At 51.4% G+C, this 25,208-nt stretch overlaps 1 protein-coding gene across 3 annotated transcripts in view; it reads right to left on the minus strand.

Moving 5' to 3' along the window:
* Positions 1 to 25,208, minus strand: part of UNK (unk zinc finger) — a 39,452-nt gene that overhangs the window by 7,271 nt on the left and 6,973 nt on the right. The window contains exons 1-15 of one of the 3 annotated variants that reach the window (XM_064270731.1): positions 14,906 to 17,138; positions 14,279 to 14,488; positions 13,233 to 13,409; positions 12,963 to 13,093; positions 12,124 to 12,259; positions 7,381 to 7,498; positions 6,328 to 6,412; positions 4,819 to 4,961; positions 4,186 to 4,386; positions 3,532 to 3,597; positions 2,941 to 3,115; positions 1,993 to 2,094; positions 1,674 to 1,862; positions 1,126 to 1,307; positions 274 to 531 (exon numbers count right to left, since the gene is read on the minus strand). In XM_064270731.1, the coding sequence (XP_064126801.1) occupies positions 274 to 531; positions 1,126 to 1,307; positions 1,674 to 1,862; positions 1,993 to 2,094; positions 2,941 to 3,115; positions 3,532 to 3,597; positions 4,186 to 4,386; positions 4,819 to 4,961; positions 6,328 to 6,412; positions 7,381 to 7,498; positions 12,124 to 12,259; positions 12,963 to 13,093; positions 13,233 to 13,409; positions 14,279 to 14,488; positions 14,906 to 15,027 (2,295 nt within the window). In that variant the 5' untranslated portion in view covers positions 15,028 to 17,138. Of the gene's footprint in view, positions 1 to 273; positions 532 to 1,125; positions 1,308 to 1,673; positions 1,863 to 1,992; positions 2,095 to 2,940; positions 3,116 to 3,531; positions 3,598 to 4,185; positions 4,387 to 4,818; positions 4,962 to 6,327; positions 6,413 to 7,380; positions 7,499 to 12,123; positions 12,260 to 12,962; positions 13,094 to 13,232; positions 13,410 to 14,278; positions 14,489 to 14,905; positions 17,139 to 25,208 lie in introns of those variants that run through there. The other 2 variants (XM_010596953.3, XM_003417255.4) reach the window with 2 other exon arrangements.

Consider the following 25,208-nt stretch of genomic DNA (forward strand, 5'->3'; position numbering starts at 1 on the left):
CTCAGGACCACAACTGAGGGCCCAGGGCTATTTAAAGCAGCTCTGGTTAGCGCCTGCCCTGGAAGTTCCAGAATGGACACTGACAGTCCTTGACCTCCAGCTGTCTGACCTCCTCTCCTGGCCCCCTGCCAGCAGGCCGGCATTTTGAGTGTTGGAGGTGCTCAGAAGAAGGGGCACTGTCCTTGGAGCAGGCTTGATGTGGTCGGAGTCCAGCGGCTGGCTGAGGCCACTGCCCACCCCTCCCGCCTGAGGCTCCCCCAACCTCCCGCTGACCTTGTCCACTTGCTCCAGGTGGGCCCGCAGCTGCTTCTGGAGGGAATAGAGGGTGGAGAGCGAGAGGGCCTCCAGGTCGGAGAAGGCGGGCAGGGCCGGTGGGTCAGGCCCCGCGTGCAGCCGCTCCAGCTCCTCCTGCAGTTTCTTCACCTGCACCTCCAGCGCATCGCGCTGCTCCCGGGCCAGCTCGCACTCGGCGCCAGCCGCACTGGCCCGCTCGCTGGCCTCCTCTGCCTCCTTCTTCCAGGCATCACAAGCCTGTGGGTCCAATACGCAGAGCCTTGTCACGAGGGTGCCCCTTGCACCTGCCCCCTGCTACCCCAGAGAGCATCTCTGGGAGAACTGTGTGGGCTGCTCAGGTGAGGGCCTGCAAGGGGCTGGGCTACTGTCTGGGGATAGGACTGGGGAGGAGGCTGAAGCTGCCTGTATAGAAGAGACATTTCAGGGTGTTCTACAAGAGCCCCTCTGGGCAGGGAAGGGGCTGGGCCTAGCATAGCACAGCACTAGGCAGAGCCCAGCTCCTGGCCAGCATCTCAGGGGCAGCTGGGGCGCAGCTGGACACAGGGCCCATCTCAGAGCCTGGCACCCTTGACCTGGAGCCCTGGAGAGGCAGGGGGTCCCGTGGGAACAGGCTGCACAGCAGCTTACAGAGGGAGTTCAAGGCCTGAGATGCCAATCACCCAGAGTCCTGACCGGCAAGGCAGATCCTTCCATGGGAGAGAGAGCAAACAGAACTAGATGTATGCTCTGTTCTTCCAGGCCCCTGCCCACCCACCCCATGTCCTCTCTGTGTAAGACAGGCTCAGCTGTACAACCCCAGGGACTAGAAAGCAGGCAGTGGGGGGCGCATACCTGCTTGGCTTGCTTCCAGGACTCCTCCCACTGCTTGATGGTGCAGTTGGCTTCCTCTAGCTCTTGCCGAAGCCGGGCCAGCTCTGCAGCCCCCGGGCCTGACAGGAAGGCAGGAGATGTGCCTGGGGAGAAGCTTCCAGAGGCAAAGTGCTCCCAGATGCTGCTGTTCATCCCGTTCAGACCTGCCCCAGGAGGGGAGGGACACCAGGGCTTTAGAGGTTCCTGGGCCCCGTCCCTGGCCTGGGCCACCTGTCATTAGTGCTTCACTTATTCTTCCATTTAATCTTCATAACAGCCTGAAGCAATGGGTGCTGCCACCATACCCATTTTATAGCAGAGGAAACTAAGGCAGAGAAGTGAGTAACCTGTCCAGGGCTGCACAGCTACGGAGTGGTGGTGCAGGGACTTGACCCCACCTGAGTCCAGAGCCCCTGCTCATAACCCCTGCACTATGCTGCTGTGGACAGAGTAGACAGAGTGGCCAAAAACACTTTCTAGAAGCCAGGGTTCCAGCCCCAGTCTCCTCAGTAAGCCATGTCCCCTCTTACCCAAAGATCCATGTGATGCTGAGGTCCCCAAAAACGTGTTTTCTGACTGGCTCAGGTGGCTCTGGGGCTGCTGCAGGAAATGTGAGGAGAGACTGACAGGAGGGGACGGGGACGCTGAGTGGAAGGAGGCAGAGCTGCCCAGGGAGCCAGGGATGTTCACAGGTGCAGAACTCTGCAGCAAACTGCCGCCTGCAAGAGAGGCCAGAAGGGGGTGAGGGTGGGCCAACCTCGTAAGGCCACACAGGCAAAGGCTGCTCAAAGCCAGCCAGCTGGACCCCTGGGAGCCCTCCCATGCCACTTTGCTGCCACTGTCCAGTACCGATTGTGATGCTGCCCGGGTGGGGCACTGTGCTGCTATCAAAAGTCTTCTCCAGGGCGGCCACCCCAAACTCGTTCAGGTCCAGGTCATCCAGGGCTGACTCTAGGTACAAAGTGACCAGGGTGTCAGCCTTCTGGCCTTCCAAGGGGCTACACAATCCCCAGGCTCCAGGGCTCAGCTCCAGGACCCACCTGACCTTTACTACCTCATCCCCAGTGCCCTCACCACATCTTTGACCTCAAGCCACACTAACCAAGCTCTCAGGCCTCTGGACCTTTGCTTGGGCTGTTCGCTGACCCCCACACTGTCTGCCTAGTGAAGGCCAGCTTTGATACCCTGGAGAAATCAAGTCCCAATGTGGGACTCCTGCCTCTGACAGAGGTCTTGTCTCCACATTACAGCTAGCGTGTCTCACCCAAGCTTCCTGAGGGTGGGGAGGCCTCTGGGCCCTCCGTGCATACTGCACGGGAGTGCTCTACAAAGGTTTGCTGCCCTATGCTGCCTGGACAATGAGGGCAGGAACAGTATGTCTTCATCTCTGTCTTCCCAGTCCTGCCGTAAGACCTGGCACAAAGTGGGCATCACCAGGACTGCTCAAAGAGGGGCAGTGACTTCTAAGGGCCAGGAACTCTGAGGACAGTTGTGCGGGTTGTTCACTGCACAAGGATATCTAGTGCAAGAACAAGTGCAGGCTGAGTGACACGTGGCTTGGGGTGAGGCTGCACTTGCCCAGGAAGAGGTGATTTACTTGAAAGGACTCTAAGTCTTGGCCCTGTGCTTTAGGCTCATTTTCTCTTTAGCCCAAAGGGCCCAGACCACCCGCCCTCCACCTCTCCCAAGACAGCTGTGTAAGGTGACCGGTATGCTGATTTGAGTCTCACTCCAGAGACGTGAGAGCCTCTGACTCCAGGCCCATCCTGGGCCCGGCAACAGAAACAGCCTAATTACCTATGACCGACTCTACCGTGTCGCTGGTGGGGTAGAAGGGCAGTGCGTTTGCATTCATGCCAGGGATGCTGCTGGTGCCCACAGGGCTAGGGGGAGTAGCTGCCAGGCTGGACGTGATGCTAGAAGAGATGCTTGAGGTCAGGGGGCTGCCCACGGGGAGGAGGCCCAGCACGTCCTGCAATGAGAGAGTGAGGAGAGGCAATGAGGCGCAGTGTGCAGAGGCCGTAGATGAGCTGGAGAAGGTGGCTGGGAGGGCCAGGGAGAAATGGCCCCAGCCAGCCCACACCCTGTGGAGAGGCTGGAGTTGGAGAGCGGTGATTGCGGTCTGGAAGTAGGGGAGGGCGAGGCAGTAGTGTCGGCCCGCTAAAATACTCAGTGCCTACTGCTCTGACTGACTGATGGGTGAGTCCAGGAGGGGAGGGAACCAGGGCCTGACCCCACTCTCTGCTCTGGATTGCTCTGTCCTCAGCTGGGCCCTCATTTGTCAGCCCCTCTGGGAAGCAGGCCCCCACACCCTGAGGCCTCCTGGGCTTCTGGCCTGTCCTGTCCATAGTGGGTGCCACCAGGGAGGAGGGACTGAGAGCTCTATACCTGTTTGGGCTGTAGCAGAGGCTGCTCTTGACTTCTGGGCTCTAGGGAATGGGATTTTATTTTGGCCTGGAGAGAAAAGTCAGGGGTCAGATGAATGTGGTTACAGAGAGGCCCCTGTCAGGATTCCTGGGCCCACCATGCTCATGGAGGCTGCAGGGATGGGGTGGGAGGCTGCAGATATGGCCGTCTGTTGTGCCCCCCGCAGTCCCCCTTTACACGCACACATCCCCTCCCTCCCCACCCCCACTCCTCTTCCTCCCCACAAGACCCAGAGGAGCTGCTCCTCTCCTGCCCGGAGACTCTTAAGCCCAGAAGGTTTCTCTCCAGGCCCACCTGGACCCCTCCGTCTTGCTCCCTAGGCCTGCCATTCCACCAATGTAGCTCGGGGCGGGAAAAAGCTGCTGTGAGGTCAGAAGGCCTGGGGGATCCCCTAGTCACTAGTTCTGTGACACTGGGTAAGTCTCAGCCAGGCTAGGCCTTCCTGTCTTCATTTGTACAACAAGGCTCAGTCCTGCATAGGCCGAGGACGGGGCTCCTAGCTCCCAGTCGCTCCCCCAAAGCTGGGTCAGGTCACCCTCAAGCCATCCCTTGCCCACGTGGAAGAAGGTCACCCACACTGGGCATGAAGCATCCTCTGTTGCCCCTTGTCCTTACCTGGCATTTGAAATTTTTCAGGTACTCAGCTCCCACCTGGTCTTCCCTCTCGAAGCCAGGAGCCTTCTTGTAGCTGCTGGGGGCAAGGCTGGGCTCCCCAGGGAAGACAATGCCCTCCAGGTTGGGGGGCTTCCTGATGGAGCCCGGCGGAGAGCCGCAGAGGTTCGATGGGCTGCCCAGGCTGCTGTTTCTACAGAGCAGCTGCAGGGAGGACAGGAGGGGCTGGTGGGCACAACACGGGCCGAGTGCAGGGCCCACACCCTACCGCCTCCTCAGAGAAGGAGTCTTCAGCAAGGGGCTCAGGTCCATTTCCATCTGCCACTGGGCAGCGGCAACCATCCAGGAACCCCTCTCCTTGTGAGGGGGTGGGGCATGTGGCAGGTGCCTTTGTCCCTTCAACCAGCTCCACCCAGGTTGACCAATGGAGGCTTGGGGACCACCCCCCATCCTGGCTCTGGACAAGAGTTCAAAAAGCCGGTAGTCCTGGGCCAGACACCAGGGCCTCTTCCCCCCACACAGGCTGAGGGCCTGGGGGCAGGAGAAGCAGGTGTTGGGTTCCTGGACAGGCATGGGGCCGCCCACCACCCCAAGTCTAGTGGGACAAGACCCCAGGCCCCCAGGCCAGGCACATACGGTGCTGAGGTCAGGGGCGTGCGGGCTGGAGGGGCTCACAGGCACCGAGTCTCCGGCAGCAGACGGCATGTACAGGACGGGACCCGGCTGGGTGGGGCTGGATACAGCTGAAGAAGGCTGCAGGTCATCACTTAGGGGTGGCTCTGCAAGAGACCGGGCAGCGTGTCGGTGGACTCCTGAGCCAGCTCCGTCCTTCCATAAGCACGTTGGGTCTCTTCCAAAGGAGACCAGCATCCCCTGATTCTATTATCATGTATTACGCACTTACTGTGCCAAACAACTTGCGATAACTTACAAATCTTCACCATGACTGGAAGACACAGGTCTCCATTTGACAGAAAAGGAAACTGGGGTTCAGAGAGGTGAGGTGAACTACCCAAGGTGACAGGAACTGGGGAACAGAGGGGCTGAGATTTGAACCCCATCTGTTCCTGAGCTGAGTCATTTTTCTATGCTGCCTCAACCAGATGGAGCCAGTATCCATGGCTAGGGACCACCTTGGTGCCAACAACAGGCTTTTCCCTCCCCCTAACAGGGCCCTTGGTTTATGTTGCACCCTGATCCCAGAGACAGGACCCAGAGCAGTGGCTTGAGCTGTCAGCTGAGGGGTGGTGACAGGTTAGTAGTGGTGGTCTGGGGCGCAATGTTGAAGACCTAGACCTGCGCTGTCCAGGCCAGCAGCCACAAGCCACACATGGCTATTAAGCAAATGAAGTGTGCTGGTTTTAACTGAAATGTGCTGTAGGGATAAAGCAGGCCCTAGGTGGTACAAACAGCGAATGCACTCAGTTGCTACCCGGAAGGTTGGAGGTTCAAGTCCACCTAGAGGCATTTCAGAAGAAAGGCCTGGTGATCTGCTTCTGAAAATCCAGCCACTGAAAACCCTGTGGAGCACTGTTCTACTCTGACACGCAGGGGGTTGCCATGAGTCGGAATCAGCTTGGCGGCAACTGGTGGTTATTGCAGGTATAAAATACATACCAGATTTTAAAGACTCAATATGGAAAACAAAAGCGAAATATCTTTGTAAATTTTCATATTGATTGTGTCAACGTGATGTTTTATATGGGGCTTAATAGATATAAGTTATAACTAACATAGCCTCTTTCTTTTGCCTCTTTAAATGTGGCTCCTAGAAAACTTAAAATGACATACAAGGCTCACACTGCGTCTCCACTGGACAGCTCTGCAGGAGAGGCCTCTGCACAGTGCTGTGCTCAATCAGCAACGTCTGCCACGGGCAAGCCCTGGGGTGGCTGGGAGGGTGCCCTGCCCTGCCAGGACTCTGTGTGCCTGATCATGACAGTCCCTGCGGCCTCTGTGTCAAAACCTTGGGAGCCCAGGGCTTCACAGTCACTTCCAGAGAGGGGTGGGGAGTGGGACTTTTGAGGGGGAGGTGTTTGTCCGACACACAACCCTGTGCACAGCGTGTGGCTGGCAGCCTCTCCCAAAGGAGCATGAGCAGAGGGGAGGGGAGGGCAGAGAGGGTATCCCCCGGGGACAACATACGTTCTACATGGGCAAAGGCGCAGAAGGGTCCGCGAGGACAGCTACCCGACTGCTGCATGTCGTTGCACTTGGTGGATTTGTAGATCTAGGGAGGAGAGTAGAGCAGAGCAGAGCAGGGCAGGTCAGGCTGTCCTTCTCCAGCATGGGGGAGAGCTGAGTCATCTTGTCTCCTGTATCCTCCCATCCCATTCCTTCCCTGAGTCACTCCCTACCACCTTCTTCCTCAAACTCCTGGAGAACTGCAGACTAGCCCACTGCCACCCCCAGTGCCTTCTGGGGCCGCAGGCCCACCAGCCCTGGCCTGGCCCTCACGCAGGCACCTCCACCGAGCTGCTTCTCATCGCGGTCCTGGCAGGAAGGGAGCTGAGATCACAGGCCCTGCCCCCTCTCTCGCAACACACCCCCCAGGGTACCTTGGGGTGGGATCGATCTACACAGGGTCCACCTTGCCACACTGCTGTCTGCAGCCCACATAGGGTAGACTCTGTCCATGTGTCTACCTCAGGGTGTCCTGGTTTCCATGGAGCCAGGGGCAGGGACAGCCTGTGCCTCTCTGTACCCTGCATGAGACCTGCGCACATTGTTTGCCTCAGGGCCACAACACAGGGCTGGTGGGCCAGGGAGCTGTGTCAGGGAAGTTTCTGGTACCCCAGGCTATGATCTGGGACAGACAGCTAGAAGAAGCTTTAAAAAAAAAAAATCCTGATGTCACCAGATTAGAAGAACCATGAGCGGTACAAATAACAGAATGGCCAGGTCACTGTGCCCAGTCCATGTCCTCCCCGTGAGGCCAGTGTAAAACAAAACTGGGAGCAAAGGGCCTCCTGGTGAGTGTGGGCTCAGAACAAGGGAAGCCACCAAACGAGGGTACAGGTCTCCCGCACTGCCTGGTAGGTCCCCCCTACCTGTGGGGAAGGCCTGTGATTCCAATCCTTCTTCCAGAATCGTATCTGGGTAGGCTCTGCCAGCATCTGCCTGAACCCTCCTCTCCTTTCTTCTTGCTTCCCATAGGGGATATTTAAGCTACCCACGGCCCCTGCTCTGAAGGCCCACCTCTGGGTGGAACTGCTGCTCCGTGCGGGTGTGGCAATACTGGCAGGCATCTCCATTCTCACACTTGCCAGGGTCTCCCCACTCGTCCCCGTGTTTCACATTTGGACACGGAGATGACCTGGTCCAACGATAAAGTGGGATCAGATGGAAGCAAGAAAGGTGAGATGGGGCCTAGGGGTGCCCACCTGGACACCTTCACGAGGCCCCTCCGTCTCCAAGCCTCTCAGGACTAGATGCAGAGATGGAAGAGACCAGTGTGAGGGTCCTGCTCGCGCCAAGGCCAGCTCTGCCTCTCTGGCTCACGCTGGCTGTATCATCAAAGACACTGTTTTGTTCCCCTTGGCTGGGACCCTCCCACCAACCACCACCCAAGCCAAGGGAGAGCTCTAGCCAAGCTCTAGTCACTGCTACACCTTCCATACCTGCAGCTTGGCCCTCTGCAGTGCGATGGATCACTTCCATATGGCCTTTCTCGCCATGATCTTGTAACTCTCACCAAATGACTGGGTTGGATTATACAAATGAGGTGCTTGTGGCCCACCAATGGGATTGGATAGCTTGCTAATAATGCCAATAAGGTGCATGGCACCCTTGTGGGGGGTGGGACCATGTGAATAAGGTACAGGGAACCCTAAGGAAGACAGTGGTCAGTTTTGCCAACCCGTTAGGCTTAAAAGCAGACACGGAGAGAGAGGAGGAGCTGTAACACAGAAGACAGCAAGAGACAGCAGCACAGTAGTAACAAGAGCAATAGTGGCGTGAGATGGCAGGAAAAAGGAGACTGGCGGAAGATGGCTGCCGTGGGGCTTGCCAACCCATGGAGCTAGGAGCTTTGTACCACTTTCCTGAGCAGGGCAGAGGCCAGGCTGGCCCAAGATGCACAAGGGGCCGGGAGGCCAAGAGCCAGAGAGAGGCCTGCCTGTGGGCATGGCCAAGAAGCTGTCTTGACCAAAGTAGAACTATATTCAGAGCATTCCGGATCCTGAATTGAAACCTGTTACTTCCCTAATAAACTCCCTAACTGTGAGTATGGTCTGTGAGTTCTGTGCGGGCCATATTAACGAATTATCAAACCCAGCAAAAATGTAGAGTCTCATGGGAGCGACAGCTGGTGTCTGAACTCGTAAAAAAGGTTGGAGGGTGGAGATATGTCTGACCTCTACCTCAGACATCAGTCTTGGGCTGTTAACACTAATAATGATTCTCCTCCTACCTTGTGAAGTCAGAGGAGGTCAGATGCCCCCATCGTGCCATTCTTAGAGTTGGTGTCAGAGCAGGGATTTGTTAATAGCTCCAGATTCATAGAAGCATAGGACTTTGTATGAGAAAGAAGAGCTGGGAAGTGAAACTTTTGATTCTTAAAAGGTTACTCTGGTTGTTGTTACCTGTAATGGCTGAAAGTAAGAGATGTCATGCTGCAGCTGAGGGGAGAAACCACCCCCCTTTCCCCACATCTGAAGTGGCTTGGGGCAAAAGCCAGGCTGGTTAAACAAGATGATTGATAGGGAGCCAGGGTCTTTTACTTCCAGACAGCCAGAGGTCCAAGGCCATATGCACATGAACGGGTAAACAGTCAAAATGTGGACAAGATGAAACGGGAATTTTTTAAAAGGGCTCCGTGTTTTTTGAACGTACTATGGATGCTGAATGTTTCTCCTACCTAGTGTTATAAAGCAAACCTACAAGTATGATTGAAATGAATATTGGGTACTATAATAGCATGTAACTCTGCCTTCAGCCAGTCACTGACTGGATATGCTAAAAGAGGAACTAGGGTTTGCCTGAAAGAAACACAGGCTGTCTGAATGCAGCAGCCCTTTACGTTGAGTATTGGGGGCTTAGGTCAAAAACCTCAGCCTCACCCATAACTTTTGAATTTTGACCAAGTGGTTTGTCATTGGATGCATCAAGGCAGAAAAAGTCAGTGTTCATCAGAAGAACCCCCTTCCAGAACTGGAAGTTAAAGGGAGCTAGTGAGTAGACAGACTGGTATGCTCGTTTGAGGTGACCACCTGGGGCCACGAGATGAGTGGAAGTGGGGGAGGACATGGCAATGAAGAGATAGGCTGACTTTGGACATGTTTAATTGGCACCTGTTGACTTAGCCCATCAGGGCTAGGACTGAGAGACAGAGCTGGGTCTGAAGTGCAGGAAGGTACGTGGACTCCTGAGCCTAGGGCTGGTATCTACTGACTTGGCCCACGGGGGCAAAGGATGAGCTAACCAGAACCTGACCAAATGAAGAAGAAGAGAGAGAGATGTTTGACACCATGAGTTGGCATAAACTGGTGCAATTTGATGGCTTACTCTGGATTGGACTTTGCTTATGGATGTTGTTGTTAGGTGCTCCTGAGTCGGTTCTGACTCACTGTGACCCTATTTACAACGGAACTATACAGTGCCCGGTCCTGTGCCATCCTCACAATTCTTGTTATGCTTGAGCCCATTGTTGCAGCCACCATATCAACGCATCTCACTGAGGGTCTTCCTCTTTTTGGCTGACCCTCTACTATACCAAGCATGTTGTCCTTCTCCAGGGACTGATCCCTCCTGATAACATGTCCAAAATACGTGACACAAAGTCTCAACATCCTTGCTTCTAAGGAGCATCCTGGCTGTACTTCTTCCAAGATGGATTTGTTCATTCTTCTGGCAGTCCATGGTGTATTCAATATTCTTCGCCAACATCATAATTCAAAGGCATAAATTCTTCCTCGGTCTTCCTTATTGATTGCCCAGCTTTTGGATGCATATGAGATGACTGAAAACACCACAGCGTGGGTCAGGCACTCTTTAGTCCTTAAAGTAATATCTTTGCTTTTTAACACTTTAAAGAGGTCTTTTGCAGATTTGTCCAAAACAGTGTGTCGCTTGATTTCTTGACTGCTGCTTCCATGGGTGTTGATTATGGATTCAAGTAAAATGAAATCTTTGCAACTTCAATCTTTTCTCCGTTATCACGATATTGCTTACTGGTCCAGTTGAGAAGATTTGTGCTTATGGATGCGCGTGCTCAAAGTTCCAACCAAAACAGAAGATTCTTCAGATCAAGGTACATGCTTCTCCCCTCAGAGTGCTGGTTTGATAGGGACGGGTATTTAGAAATTGACTATGTAAAATGGAGGGAGATAAAAGGCATGAAGTGGCTGGCTTACACACTTTTGTGGGTGTGCCTACATTCAAAATGAGGGGGACAAGGGACGCTCCCCACTGAATAGATTTCTCTTTTCCTGATGGGTCTGGGGAAGAGAGGGTGGTGATGATGCTGATAGGATTATATGATTCAGTTTTGAGTGCTGACTGTTCACAGGGTTAACTGTGATTGTAAAATACTGTAACTGCAGAAGCTGTAAGTATGAAAGAGTGGATTAAGGGGAAGGCACTGCTAGACTGGGATACAGTGGCCAAACCTGAAGTCCCTTAAAGGTTTTGCTATGCCGATACTGCGTGAGGCTCAGTGCAAGGGAATAATCTTCTCTCAGTTAAATTGTATCAGACAACGGAGAGGGCGAAGCCAAGATGACTTTTGGAGAAACTGACCAGATCAGATGGCTATCTGCAGCAGACCTGAATATCTGGTATCTGAGTAACCTCACTCTGAGGACTCTGCCCTACTGAAGGACTAGCTGTTGATGACTGTTTTGAACTGTAAAATGATTGGGAAGGAGAAGTTATCCTTCAACTCTGAAAGAACCATGACTAGGAAAGCCAGGGAGTGGCTTACAGTACGGTAAATCACTTTTATATGGCTTTTCTGGCCATGGTCTTCTAACTCCCACCAAGTGACTACGCAAATAATGTGCTTGTGGCCCACCAAGCTAATAATGCAAATAAGATGCATGGCGTCCTTGGGGGGGGTGGGGCCATGCAAATAAGGTGTATGGAACTGTAACAAAGGAATTGGTCAGTTTTACCATCCTGCTAGGCTTAAAGAGAGACACCGAGAGAGGAGGAGCTGTAACATGGAGACAGCGAGAGACCGCAGCACAGCAGTAGCAAGAGCAATAGCGGCGCGAGACAACGGGAACCAGGAGACTGGTGGGAGATGCTTACAGTGGGGCTTGCTGACCCACAGAGCTAGGAGCTTTGTTAACACTTGCCCAAGCAGGGTAGAGCCTGGGCCAGCCTGAGGGCCAGGGAGAGGGCTGCCTGTGGGCACAGCTGAGAAGCTGTCCTGACAGAAGAACTGTATCCTGAGCTGTTCCGGATCCTGAATTGAAACCTGTTACTTTCCTAACAAGCCCCGTCACTTTGAGTGTGGTCTGTGAGCTCTGTGTGGCCACTGCAACAAATCCTCAAATTCCACAGAGAGGTGGGAGGGAGAGCTGGTGTCAGAGACAGTAAAAAGGTTGGAGGATGGAGATACACCTGACCTCCACCTCACAGCAATCAGCGTTGGGCTGTTGACGTTGACAATGATTCTTCTCCCTCCTTGTGAAGTTAGAGGTCAGACACCCCCACCATACCGTTTTTACACCCTCCCTGAAGATGCCACTCCAGATCAGAACTGGAAGGATCTCGGAGACTGTCTGATCCAAGGCCCTCATCTCATGACAGGAGGACCTGGGCTCCCATCGTTCAGGCAACCTTACTCTCCCTTTCCCTTGTGCCCAGGCTCTGAGATCCTCTCACCCCCAGGGCTGGCCTCCCTGCCTCCCTGAGCACTGCACTTGTAGTGGCCCCCTCCTTGGTCCCTTCCCTGCCATCCTCCCTCCTGTGGCCACCCTCCTAAGGCCCAAGAACCTGTATTTGTGCTTCCGGGGACTCCGCCGCCGGTCCTTGCTGTTGTGGTAGTAGGGACAGGCATAGCCCTGGCGGCACAGCCGCGGGGGCTTCTTGCACGGCTCCGTCTTATAGTTCCCCAGCACATAAGTAGTCTCTGCACAGGGGGTCAGAGGGCAAGGGTAAGGTGGATGGGGCTGTGGCACCAGGAGTAGGGGAGATGACTCTGCCACTAGGAACGCCCAGAAATAGCCTTCTGTGAAAGGTGAGAGCAAGGCCACCTCACAAGCCATGGGCACTCTGGGGAAGCCAACGTTGACACTGAGACCCAGGAGAAAGGGAAGGAAGGCACTGTCCCTGGAGATGCCCAGAGCTCACAGGAGAGAGAAGTCACCCTTGAGGGCTGACAACACACGTATGTGCACTTACACACATGCACACATCCACATGTGTGGAAACCCACAGAAAGATCTGGGAGCACCTAGGGTGATAGGGGACCCCTGGTGGCACAGTGGTTAAGAGTTCAGTTGCTAACCAAAAGGTCGGCAGTTTGAATCCACCAGTCACTCCTTGAAAACCATATGGGGCAGTTCTACTCTGTCCTATGTGGTTGCTATAAGTCAGAATCAGCTTGATGGCAATGGATCTGGTTTTGGTTTTAGGGTGATGGGAGCAAGGCAGGGTACACCTAGGGAAACTCCCCTAGAAGTGACTCTTGAATGAAAGGGCTGTGGCTTCAACGGGATGATACGAGGTGACTTGGCAGAGGTGGTGTTGGGGAGCCAAGTCCCAGGGCAGCTACAGCAGAGGGGAAGAATGGCGGACTGCTGACAAAACAATGTGGCCACTGTCACCGTCACCTTGCCACCGTGGCTCCTCGCTAAGGATCTTCTCTATCATGGCATGGCTCGCAGCCCCAGCCGACTGGCCCTCAATGCTGCCCTCTACTGTGGTCTGGCCATTCTGCAAGGCCTCCATGGCCTGGAGCTCCCTGGGAGGACAGGAGAGGACAGAGGGCGAGGAGGGGGGTAAGGGCCGGAACCAGAGCACGGTCTGTGGTACTCACCATCCTCAGCAGCCAGGCCCTGACCCAGTCCCCCTCCAGCCATAAAACCCAGCCCCCGGCCCACCTGATATCGTAGACAGGGGAGCGGAGATCATGGGGCCCGTGGGCGAAAGCGCAGTGTAGGCCGTTTTTGGTGCAGTTGCCTTTGGAGTCTGTCTCGTGGATGCAGATTCCAGTTTTGTAGTAGCGTAGGTGGTACCTGCGCTCAGTGTCCCCTGTGGTCCTGTGTAGGAACGGGCACCTGGAATGTGGCAATGGGTCACTCAGCTTTGTGCCTGTCGTCTGGGCTACACCCTGCCCTTCTCCAGCTGTTAGAAGGGGTTTCGCCAGGACCCAGGAAGGATCGATGATCTGGATCAAAGAGATCCAGTGCCAGGAGTCCTGCTGTGAAACCAGAGCTGGCCTCCCTACATCGGCCTGCCAGCAGTCCGAGGTCCACTCAGCAGGGCCTGGACTGCCCTCAGGAGACACCCCAGAAGCCGCCCTGGGTGAAGCAGGCCTGAGAGGACGCGTGCTGCCCAGCTGGGGTCCTCCAAACAGCAAACGGCCCACTTACAAGCACGGGCAGCCCTGTGCCTGGAGGGGGGTCAGCAGGCCTCTGGCCCCTGCGAAAGATGAGCTATTGCAGGGCGGGGGTGGTGAGCCGTACCACAAAGCCTGACAGTGACTCCAGAACCTCTGCAAAGCTGAAACAGATTACCAGCAAGGCCAACAGGGTCCCCTCAATGATCTCCCGGGCTTGGAGCCTCCTCCTGACACCTGTGCTGTGTCCTGTCTCTCTACAGGGGTTTGTGGTCAAATATTTAGGGTTAGCAAAATAGGAGGTACTGTCTCTAAACAGCCAGCCTTGTGGGGCCTGTATCGGATGGCGTAGGGGTGGAGGAATGGGAGGGAGTATCTGTGGTCTTCCTAGCTAGGTTCAGGGATGTGGCTCTTAGGCTCTCCCCAAAGTGGGGAAAGGGAAAAGGGATCCCCAGAGAATGGCAGGGCCTGAGCCAGGCTTGGGCTGTAGCAAGGGGCCTGGGCTTGTTCCCAGGCTCTGCCAGCCTACTGTGAAGGCATCTACCCAGAAGGAGATGGGGGTTCCTCCATGGGAAGCTGGGCACTCACTCGTCGCCCTCCGGGCAGAGGCCCGTCGCCTCGTCGTATTTGGTGCAGTAGACGTCGGGGCTGTAGTTGAAGGTGCCGTCCCGGCGGCGGATGGACCGGCGGCGCCGCTGGTTCACGAAGTGCCAGTGGAAGCAGGTATAGGGCCGATGCTGAGTGCATTTGTGCTGCACAAAGAGTGGGCACTGCTCCGTGCGGAACTCCTTCAGGTACCTGAGGGGAGAGCCCGCATGGCAGGCCGGAGCAGAGAGTGAGGCCCTTGCCTCCCAGCAAGAAGCCAGCCACCAAGTCCCCCGGGGGCCCTACCCTGGGGTGCTACTTGCACAGGGACATAAGGAGAGGCCCAGGGCTGAGGCTGTGCCTCGGCATTAGGGTCTCTCCACAGCCAAATCCCAAGCTAGCCTGCAGGGCAGGAGCCAAAGACCACAGGGCCTTCCCAGCCAGCTGCTCGTCATGGTGGCCGGCTGAGGTCCTCACCAGCAGCTGGGTTCCCTGAGCCCTCCCTGAGGTTTCCCAGGCCAAACCACTAATCACAGACAAAAGGCCACAATCAAGGACATGAGGCATCTTTCTCAAACTTTCTGCGAGTTCTGCTGCCCAGATCCACCTGCCAATTCTTGGAGGCCTCACCTGCCCGCAAGCACAGCTGGGGCTCTGGGCCAGGGCCCGGGAGACTTAGGCCCCGAAGATCTGAGGACAAACACGAAAGGAAGGCTGCTGCTTTGAAGCTGGAAGCTCAGGTGACCAGGCATCTCTTTGGGCTGCTGGCTCAGAGAATGACTGTGGTCTCCTCCCCGAGCTGCTCCTTGGACCACCCTGGTCAGTGGCTTGGGAAGCCACTCCTATGAGAACCATTCTGAAGAGCCCCGCCCTCTCAGCCCCACGTGTCCCCAGTAGTCTCACCAAGGAGCATCTGCAGAGTGGGGGCTATTTATGTCCTGACTAACCTGGGGACTTGCCATCTGTCCTTTTGGCCTCCTGCCAAACTTCCCTTGTCTCAATCTCCTCTGCCCTGCGTATAATAGACAAGACACCCCAAGGCTCCTCTCCCATGCCCTGCCCAGTGGAGGACCCCAGAGCCACTTACCCCCTGACAGAATGTACTGTCCGTTTCTGCTTACTATGTGTGTCCAGGTCAGGGTCTCTTAGAGTGGGAGTCCCTGGAGGGGATGGGAAATCTGTGCAGTTCTCTTAATTCATTCTCTTTGTCCCTAGCAACAACACAACAAATGGCTTGACAGAGGGCATTTGATGCCAGTGAGGAAGAAGGTTCCAAAAGGCTCAGCAGCTTGTGTGGGAAGAGTGTGGAGGGAATAGCACTGACAGCCTGGGTCTGGAGGGTGGGGAGCAAAGTCCACAGGACCCACACCTAACACTCAGGCCTTACTAGGCTGCTCATAAGGAAGGTGCTGGGACTTTTGATAGGTTTCTTTTTGCAGAGGAAACGTGTGAAGTCTGGGTATGTGCACTGGGGGGTTGATACGGAGTGCCCTTGCCTGAGCCGCTGTGAGGCACCAAGGGCACTGATGAAGGCGCAGGTCCTTGTCCTCAGGAAGTACACATTTTCATGGGAAAGACACACAGGTAACAGTGAGGAAGCGGAGTCAATCAAGTGTGGGGAGGGTTATGAGAGAGGTCTGCTTTGGGAACCCAGAAGAGGGATCCCTGACCCAGGCTGGGACGGGGGAAGAGAGAAGAGGAAGAGCAGACCTCTCAGGGCAGGTGCCAGTGGGTGACAAAGGCAGGGCGGTGTTTTATGCAAAGGAAGAGAATGAACTTAGAGACACAGCATGCATCAGTTCCAAGAGCACCCTGTACCTCTGTGGGCGAGTGAGGTAGGAGTGGCCCTGGAAGGCGGATGAGGAGGTGAGGTGCAAGAGGGGACTTCAGGGATATCATCTCCTGGCCCCAGGTGCATCCTAGAAGGCTCCAGAAGGCCCGATACTCTCCTGTCCCGTGACATTTGAATACCTTCTCCTTGGGTCCCCAGTCAGATTAGACAGAAAGCTGCATCCTCAGGCTGCACACTGGGACCAAGCCCCAGCACCTGAGTTGGGACATCCATCCCCCAAACTCTTCCGCCCACCCCTCTCCTGCGCAGCACATACCCTGACTCTTCTGACCCACCAGAGGCTAACCCAGGAGGGAGCGGATGCAAAACGGGGAGAGGGGAAACTTCTGTGAAAGGAGGAAGCTGAGCCCAGGGCCAGAAGCAGAGGAGGGTGTGAGGAGAGACACCAGTTCAACTGGAATTTCAGATAAACAATAATAGTTTAGTGTAAATATGTCCCAAATACTGCACGGGATATACTCACACTAAAACTTATGCTAAAACATTATCACGCAGTTCATCTGAAATTCCAACTTAGCTGGCATCCTGTATTTGTTATTTGCTAAGTCTGGCAACCCTTGAAGCGGTACCGTCCACTTGCTTTCAGGCCTCAGTGAAAACCCAGGGAGACAGGCAGGGGATGAAATCTAGGATGTGGTCACCCCACTTTGGGCACAGTCTACCCTCCTGGAAGAGAGGCCCCAGAGGGCAGTAGCTCTGCCTGGTATACCGGCTTACTTGGGACAGAGCCACATGCAGACAGGACTCAGCATGGGCCCTGGCTGGCAGAGGTACCAGAGGTTAAGGGCAGACACTGAGGCAATGAATGCCCCATTTTATGCTTCTTCTCTAGCATTTCTACTGCCACTGTCCCCAGTCAGGGACTTGGTACCTTTTAACAAAATCAATGTCTCTCCTTCAGCCTCTCCCCATCCTTTTTACACCACACAGGACTCATTATTCCTCCTAGAACCCAAATTTAATTCTCACTTTGCCGCTTCAAAGCCTTCAGCCTCCCCCACCCAAAACCCAGTGCCCTCAACTCGTCAGCCCGCCCCCCCCCCCCCCCAGTAGTCACTAAATAAGCACCAACTACTTAGCCTGGCTCTGAGTCCATTGGGTTCCATGGACTCACACCACAATTGTGAAGATGGTACAGGACTGGACAACATTTCATTCTGTTATCAGAAGGTTGCCATGAACTGCAGCCGACTCGACAGCAACTAACAACACTTAGCCTGGCATTCCAGGCCCCACACACCTGGCCCCACGTAGTTTTCCAGCCTCATTTCCTTTGACTCCCCTCTATTCCACCAGTTATACTGGAGTCCTTGGTGTCTTGCAAATAGACCTTTAACTTTCCAGCCTTTGCTCATGCCCTCTTGTTTCCCTGCAGAAATCTTTCAAGGCTCAATTCTGAATGAATCTTTTGATGCTACCACCTCCACAAAGCCTTCCTTGATCTCCATCTATCTCCCCCCTCCCCTTGCCCTTGTCCCCAGCTAAAAGTTATCATCCTCTAAGTTTTTAGATAAGTTTTATGGCCCTTATCCTGCATTACACATTAATAATGTGCATACTTTTTTCTACCACTAAATCATGAATCCCTTGGTAGCAAGCTCTTAAGAAACCAGTACAGTGCGTTGGGTAAGTGCACCGAATGACTACATCAAGAACTAACGTCACAAAAGGGAAAGCTCACAAAGCAATGCCACCAGTCTCACGATGCCACCCACCAGGCAGAGCATTGGAAGTGGGAAGCCTAGTTCTATTCCCTTGTGAAATGCCCTACAGTACAGGGGACCTGTAGCTCCGCAGACAGGGCTGGGCTATCCTACTTTGGAAAAACCCCTTCATGAGAGGAGCTATTCAGACAGGACCCTGATGACCAAATTCAGGCCAAGCAGAGCCCACTTTCTGAGAGAAAATTCTAACCTCTCACTTAAGTCATTCATGGACCTGGACCATCATCCACCACCTAGAAACCAAAATCTTTGATGAGTATTTCCCATCCTCCCTGTCCCTCTCCAAATGCACAGGCAGCCAGTGCCCAAAGGGCAGGGGGAAAGCCACTCAAGACATCACTCTTTCCTACTTTTCAAGGATTGAAATGAAACCTAAGTTTTCAGTGGGAATGTACTACTCCGTCTGAAAGCACAAGATCTAAGAAACCAAATAGGCTGAAATCTACTTTTCAATTTAACCAGCTCTCAGGATACCCAAGAAGTTCTGGAGTGTAAGCAAGGAGGGAAAAGATTCACCCCTCTTTACACTCCCACCCCCTAAAACTACCTACACCCAAGGACAAATGACAGAGAATACACACTAGCTTCGAATTGACACCTACAGTGGCCCTGATGAATCAAGAGACCACTCAGGACCTGAGGAAATGAGAAGTAGCGAAAGCTACATCTGAGACCAGGAGGAAGGGACCAACAGACCCTGGATACACTGTGACTCGTCAGAGCTTCGGTGGTTGGGGAGTACCTTCCCGTTTGCCCCACTGGTGCTGTCTTTAAATCAAAGCTACTTTTTGCCTCTATTTAGAACATCGTATTAATCACCCTAAACCAAACCAAAACCATACCCAGTGCCGTCGAGTCGATTCCAACTCACAGCGACCCTATAGGACAGAGTAGAACTGCCCCATAGAGTTTCCAAGGAGTGCCTGGCGGATTCGAACTGCTGACCCTTTGGTTAGCAGCCGTTGTACTTAACCACTACACCACCAGGGTTTCCATCAATTACCCTACTAATGGTTTATGTATAAATGTAAAATATTTTTTGAAAGTAATGTTCCACTTGCCAAAAAACTGGAAAACAGAGAAAAGAGCAATCACCCTTAATCCCACCATCCACTCTTGACCTTTTGGTAAATTTTCTTCCAGTATTTTTACACAGATATAATCATATCATATTGCTCAATTTCTTTACAAACCTATGAATACTCTCTCTCCGAAACCTTTTAAAATCAACTACATGTACCCATTTAAAAAAAAAAAAATATTTTCTACGCTTTTAAAATTATCTTCATTATCCAAAGTTCTAAAAAATATCAAGAGCCAGGCTACATGGAATCTAAAGTCAATCATCTGTCCCACTAAACCAACCAAACCAAACCCACTGCCGTCAAGTCAATTCCGACTCATAGTGACACTAGAGGACACAGCAGAACTGCCCCGTAGAGTTTCCAAGGAACACCTGGTGGATTTGAACTGCTGACCTTTTGGTTCGCCGCCGTAGCACTTAATCACTACGCCACCAGGGTTCCCACTAAACCAACGGTGGTAACAAATTAAGGATTAACAATAAATCAGGTAAATCACATGACCCTTAAGAAGGTGTTAAATCAAGTGCTAAGTTGCTACCAGCTCCATTTCCAGCTAACCCTATCCAAGTTGTTGGAACAGATTCATCCTCTTCTGGGGAGAAGTGTGAGAATTTTAACAAACTGAATAAACAGAAAAGTATTAGAGATGACTAGGAGAGGAATTCGAGGCAATGGAGACAAAGTTGTTGCTGTTTCAATGCACATCTAGTTCCCCTACTCCTTCCAGAACAATCTTCATGGACTCACTGACTGTACCTCCCCTGCTGCCAGTAGTCTCCTCTCCTCCCCTCCCTTCTCCTCCAGCAAACCAAACTCCAGGGCAAGGGTCAGCAAACTTTATCTGTGAAGGACCAGACAGTGTTAGACTTTTCAGGCCAAGAGGCAAAACTGAGGATATTGTATAGATACTTACACAGTGAGAAAAAAACAAATTTCCACCCGTCTGTTATTAATGAAATTCAAAATGTAATAACTGACAATTTTTACAGTTCTACTAAAGAGAATGTATTTTGGCAGAGAGATAACATTTCACAAAATTGAGGCTGTTTCATCAACTGACTGCAAATATTCATTTTTAATGCTGATTCTGTAATGAGATTTTATGTATTTTGCGTATGAAAGTGTCTCTCCACATAGATAAAACAGAAAACCAGCCACCATCAGCCAGAGTTGACGCCAGCTCATGGTGCCACCATGTGTCAGCAGACCTGCGCTCCATGGGGTTTTCAATGGCTGGTTTTTCCGAAGTAGATTACCAGTCCTTTCTTCTGCGATGCCTCTGGATGGACTCAACCCTCCAACCTTTCAGTTAATCATTTGCATCCCCCAGGGAATGCCAAACGCTGATATATTCCATGAGGATGTGATTCTAACTGGCCATATTTGTTGCTTAGAAGACATTCATGGAATCCTACTATTGTCTTGACATTGGCCTTTTAATCACTTCCCACCGAAGATTTGGTGTAAACTCCTCATACAGGTAAATGAATTCTGAAATACGGACATCTCCTTTGTATGCGTACTGACATCCAAAAAACACTGCTAGAACCAGTCTACATCTGGGAAATATACCCAGGGTAAATTTGTGTGTTTAACTTCTGACAGCACAAGAAGTGTACAAAGCAGCTTGACGTGACTTGTGACTCAAACATCATCAAAATGACTACAATATAAGACTTGCATATAAACACTGTCTTACCGAGTTTTAGGTTGAATTCATTAAGAAACATTACCAAGTCTGCAGTAAGAGCTAATTTCCAAAGCCTTTCAGTGTTCAAAGCTAGTGGTCTGCGGGCAGTTCTTCACATTCAGAAAAATTTCCATCTCAGCCCTAGGCTAAAACACTTGCAGAAAACTTTACCACTGCTAAGCCATCAACTGGCTGTGTGGTAGGGCAAGGCAGAATATTCAGCTTCTATTTCTGACAAAAATTCACGGAACCAATGCTGGCAAAGTCCACAAGAGCAACCAAAGTGGACTGGTGATGCTACTGATTCAGTAACACGTGATAAATTGAAAGTCTTTTCCACAAAGTACCTGCTGAGGAATAATACAATGAATAACCATGGGCTTTACGTACCTTACACTCACGTGCTTTGTAAATTTGTCCAACTAAATCTTTCTCTGCTCCACACAAATTTTTACCACCATCAGTTATAACACATTAGCAAATTACACTTAAGGTTGAATTAGTGTTTTCCTAGAACTTCTTCAGAAATACTCTCACCTGTAGTTATTCCTATTCATACAGGTTAATCCTCAGTCACTTCGAACCCGGCACTAATGCCACAAAAATAAACAACAGTACCAGTAACATCTGTTTACTCATCAAGTGCCATGAAATCATTTGCCTTGTTTTTCTTGGTTCAGTATCGACGTTGCTCCCAATCTTGCCAAAAGGCTGACAATCTTGAACAAGTTTATTTTCTCTGGACATGCTTCTTCAGCTGCTGCAATCAACACAATTTAATTAACTCAACATTGGTAAATGGCTTTCCTTGCTTGGCTAACAAATGAGCCGCTCGGAAACTTACTTGGGCTGTACCCTCATCTCACTTTTTGTTTTTGTGAAGAAATTCTGCTGTGATGAGATACTGACTTTGGAATTTTCTCATTTTTCTGACCATTGCTTTGCTAGGAGCTGGGAACACCACGAGAAGTGCTCCGGCTGGTAATGCTGATATAGTCTCAGCACAGCTACAGTCTCACCGTGTAATAAACACAAGGCTGTGCCATCTGATATCAAAACAGTCCACACTGCACCGCGCCTTAAAAGCATGACATTCCAAGTTCATTCTTCTCCTTGCTTTGAAAGGATAGGTATGCGCTGGTAATAAAAAGTAAATAAAATGTCGTCGTACACTGATACATGTGGCATTGGAAACACTATGGTGCTCTAACTGTATCACTGTGATTCGCAGTGCAGCAGGCAGCAATACAAGGTGATGAAGAGTGCCACGTGTGGTCTCAGTCGGTGAAGTGCAAGAGCAGTCAATGAGTGAGCACTGGTCCCAATAAAACTTTATTTAGGGAAACTGAGATCTGAATTTCATATAATCTTCACGTGTCACGAGATACTATTCTTTTGATTTTTTTCCCAACCATTATAAAATGTAAAAACCATTCTTGGCGCACGGGCCTTACAAAAGCAGGCGGTGGGCTGGATTTGGTCCGAGAGCCACAGTTTGCCGACCCCTGCTCTGAAGAGTTGGTATTCCCCAACACGTCACAACCTCACCTCACATCACCATACTTTCCATCATGTTGTTCCCTTTGTCTGGAACACCATTCCAGCTTCTCCTCTGCCATGAGGGGTTCCCTGGCCCTGGCCCTGGCCCTCTTCCATGCTCCCATTGCACTGTGGGATCATAGCCAGTGGGGCCCCTGCCACTGCTCATTTTCACTGCGTTGCCTGCAGCCACGTCTACTCATCTTCGTAGCCCTGCACACAGCCAGCCCAGAGCAGGGGTTCAAGTCCTGTTCACCAAGTAAAAGCAAAAGCACAAAGCACCCTAAGTGGTGCAAGCCAGTGAACAGCAGTTATCCATGCACCCAGCAAAACACAGAGAAGCAGCTCTCATCTCCAACCCAGATGCTTCTCCTGGCAATTACGAAGCCGATACCTTCCCTACCTCCCACCCACACAGTGTCTGCCCACCCTTGTTCCTCACCCTGGACACTAAAACTGAGCTCTTTGGCCTCCCATGCAGAGCAGAAAAGCAACAGTGGACCAGTGAGATGGCTGGTGCTCGGCTCCTGTTATGACTGTTGCTGGGAACATGTGGAGACCGCTATAAAGGAACTAAACTCCCTTTTCCATTTCCTCCAAAAACCAAGGGGTATTATGACAGCTTAAACCAAAGATATATTAAGTGAAAGAGAACAATAAAAGTATGTACCTGGACTACAACTAGGTTAACTACATGCAGACAGAATACCTAGAAGGAAAAATCCAGCCAGTTATTGATTTTAGCAGTTACTTTGCCTTTTCTTTGTTGTAATTGTCATTAATTACTTTTAGAATTAAAAGCAAACAAACTTGTTAGGGAAGACATCCACGGTGTTAGTGAAAACTTGACAGGGAGTCTATGCTGATCCAAAATGAAAGGAAAGAGACACGTTGCTGAGCTGGAAGAGTGCCTTTAAGCTAAAAGTGAACTGTGGTAAGTCATTTTGTAAAGCCAGTTACTGAATGTCATCCTGTTCCTGACTTGAACAATCTGATTTGCACACATCTAGCGAATGGTCAGACAAGACAACGATGGCCTCTGGAGAGCTAAGACAAACCAACAAGGAGAGACAGGGCTACAACCTGGGTTTGCTCAGGGCATGGTGAGTCCGAATACGCAGAGACAAGCAAGGTATGAGCCCAGTAAAAAGAGGGACAAGCTGAGCCGACAAAATAAGCTCACTCCGGATGCCCCTCAGCCTGGAGGACAGGGCTCATGGGTTTTATAGCTGGAGGGGCCTGAGGGGCCAACGAGCACAAGGAAGCACCTGCCCTGGGGGCACGTCAGTGATCACCACTCTCAAGCCTGGCACAGCAGCCTGCAGAGATCAGGCAACTTGATAGCTCTGCTCATCCTTCTAACCAACCACCAATGTTCAAGCTAGTCTTGTAAAGCATGAATTCCAGCTTCTTAAATAAACACATACAAGCTTTCCCATGGGAATGGGATCTGCTCTTAAATATTCTTTATTGAAATCTAACCACGATGTGATAGGATTCTGCAACTAACACCAAAGGAAAGAAAGAAGTCACTGTTGAAGATTATGTTGTAGCATCCAGAGGCCCAAACAGTACTTACCTATGATCTACTGGTTTACACAACCTTACTAGCTACTTCTTTTCTTCCTCATATATAATTCCTAAAAAGAAATCCAGTCACAGAGCTCACAGTTTGTGATCTTATCAAATTCATTTTAAGTTTGAGAATAAAATATTTTTTAGCTTGGATGAGGTTATTATAAAAGCATACAAACAGATTAAGAGTCCTAAATAATTTGCCAAGTGTGTGTGCGCGCGTGTGTGATGTCTTATAATCTGCTGAAAATCTTCACTCGTTTTTGAAGAACTAAAACTATTAGCAGATTCAGTGTTAAAAGGACATACATATACATTATGTTTTGACACCAAACATGACCCACAAACTGTATAACTTTATAACAGTAACCACACCAGTGGGAGTTATCAAAAATGGCATTTAAAAAACAAGGTCAAATAATACGAAAGCTGGTGATTGGCAAACATCTGGATGATTCTGATAAACCACTATATAGCTATGGGGATTTCGTGTCCAACTCTTCTGAAGTGATCCTGGTTTAGAACATTCTCTCTGGCAAAAAAGGAAGCCCAGATAGTATTATTCAGGCAAACAAAATGTGTCTAGTGAATTTGAGTGTGTCTGAACCTTTAGGTCAGGCTTTGATCACATAACTGGCCTTTAGCCAAAGAGTAGATAGAGTAAGCTCTTGGGGCCGGCATGAATTTCCCAGATACAACAAAACAATCCTAACGCGTAGACACACATACGAGAACCCCTAGTACAAGTGCTACAGACACTGAAGCAAGCAAGCAGCTTTAAGGGGTGAGGAGTCACTCACTGGCAAATGATTTCAGCCCACTTCTCCTTGGGGCTCACTGGAAAAGATCTGACAGCTGTGAGCTGTCCTGGCCCCAAGAACCAACAAGAGCCACGGATGGTACAATGTTGGCATGCAACTAGTCCTAGGTGTCCCGAGTTCCATCTTTCTGTAATTGGCCCCTTGCCCTGGAGCTGGTGAGGTTGAGGAGAGAGTTCACGTAAGGGTCACTCATGTCACTGATCTGATGATAAAGAACACGTGAGGAATAGTAAAAGCCTCGTTCACTCCTCTCCAAATTTGGTAATACCTTGACTCTATTCAAAATTTATCTGTACTCCTTATGGCATAGTTGCCTTGAAAAACCTCCAATTTTATGAAAAATTTAGTGTAGCCACTGTTTCTGTACAACAAACCATTTGGCCCTGTAAGAGCAGATCCATTTAGGACACAAACCTATCATGTGAGACATGGACGGTGTGACGGAGGCTATACAAAGAACGAGGCTGAAAAAACCTCCTCTACGGGTTGTGCCCTGACCCACACATGCCCCGTGAACTGAAGAATCTGCTTTAGTGTAGATGCAGCTAAAAAAGGTATCTGACTAAGGCTGTAAAGGAGGCAGCTGCACAACTGAAAACAGTGACTTGGGTCTTGTTCAAATATTGATGAGAATAATACTTACATTG

Source organism: Loxodonta africana, chromosome 18, assembly GCF_030014295.1.
Source record: "Loxodonta africana isolate mLoxAfr1 chromosome 18, mLoxAfr1.hap2, whole genome shotgun sequence".
Lineage (NCBI taxonomy): Eukaryota > Metazoa > Chordata > Mammalia > Proboscidea > Elephantidae > Loxodonta > Loxodonta africana.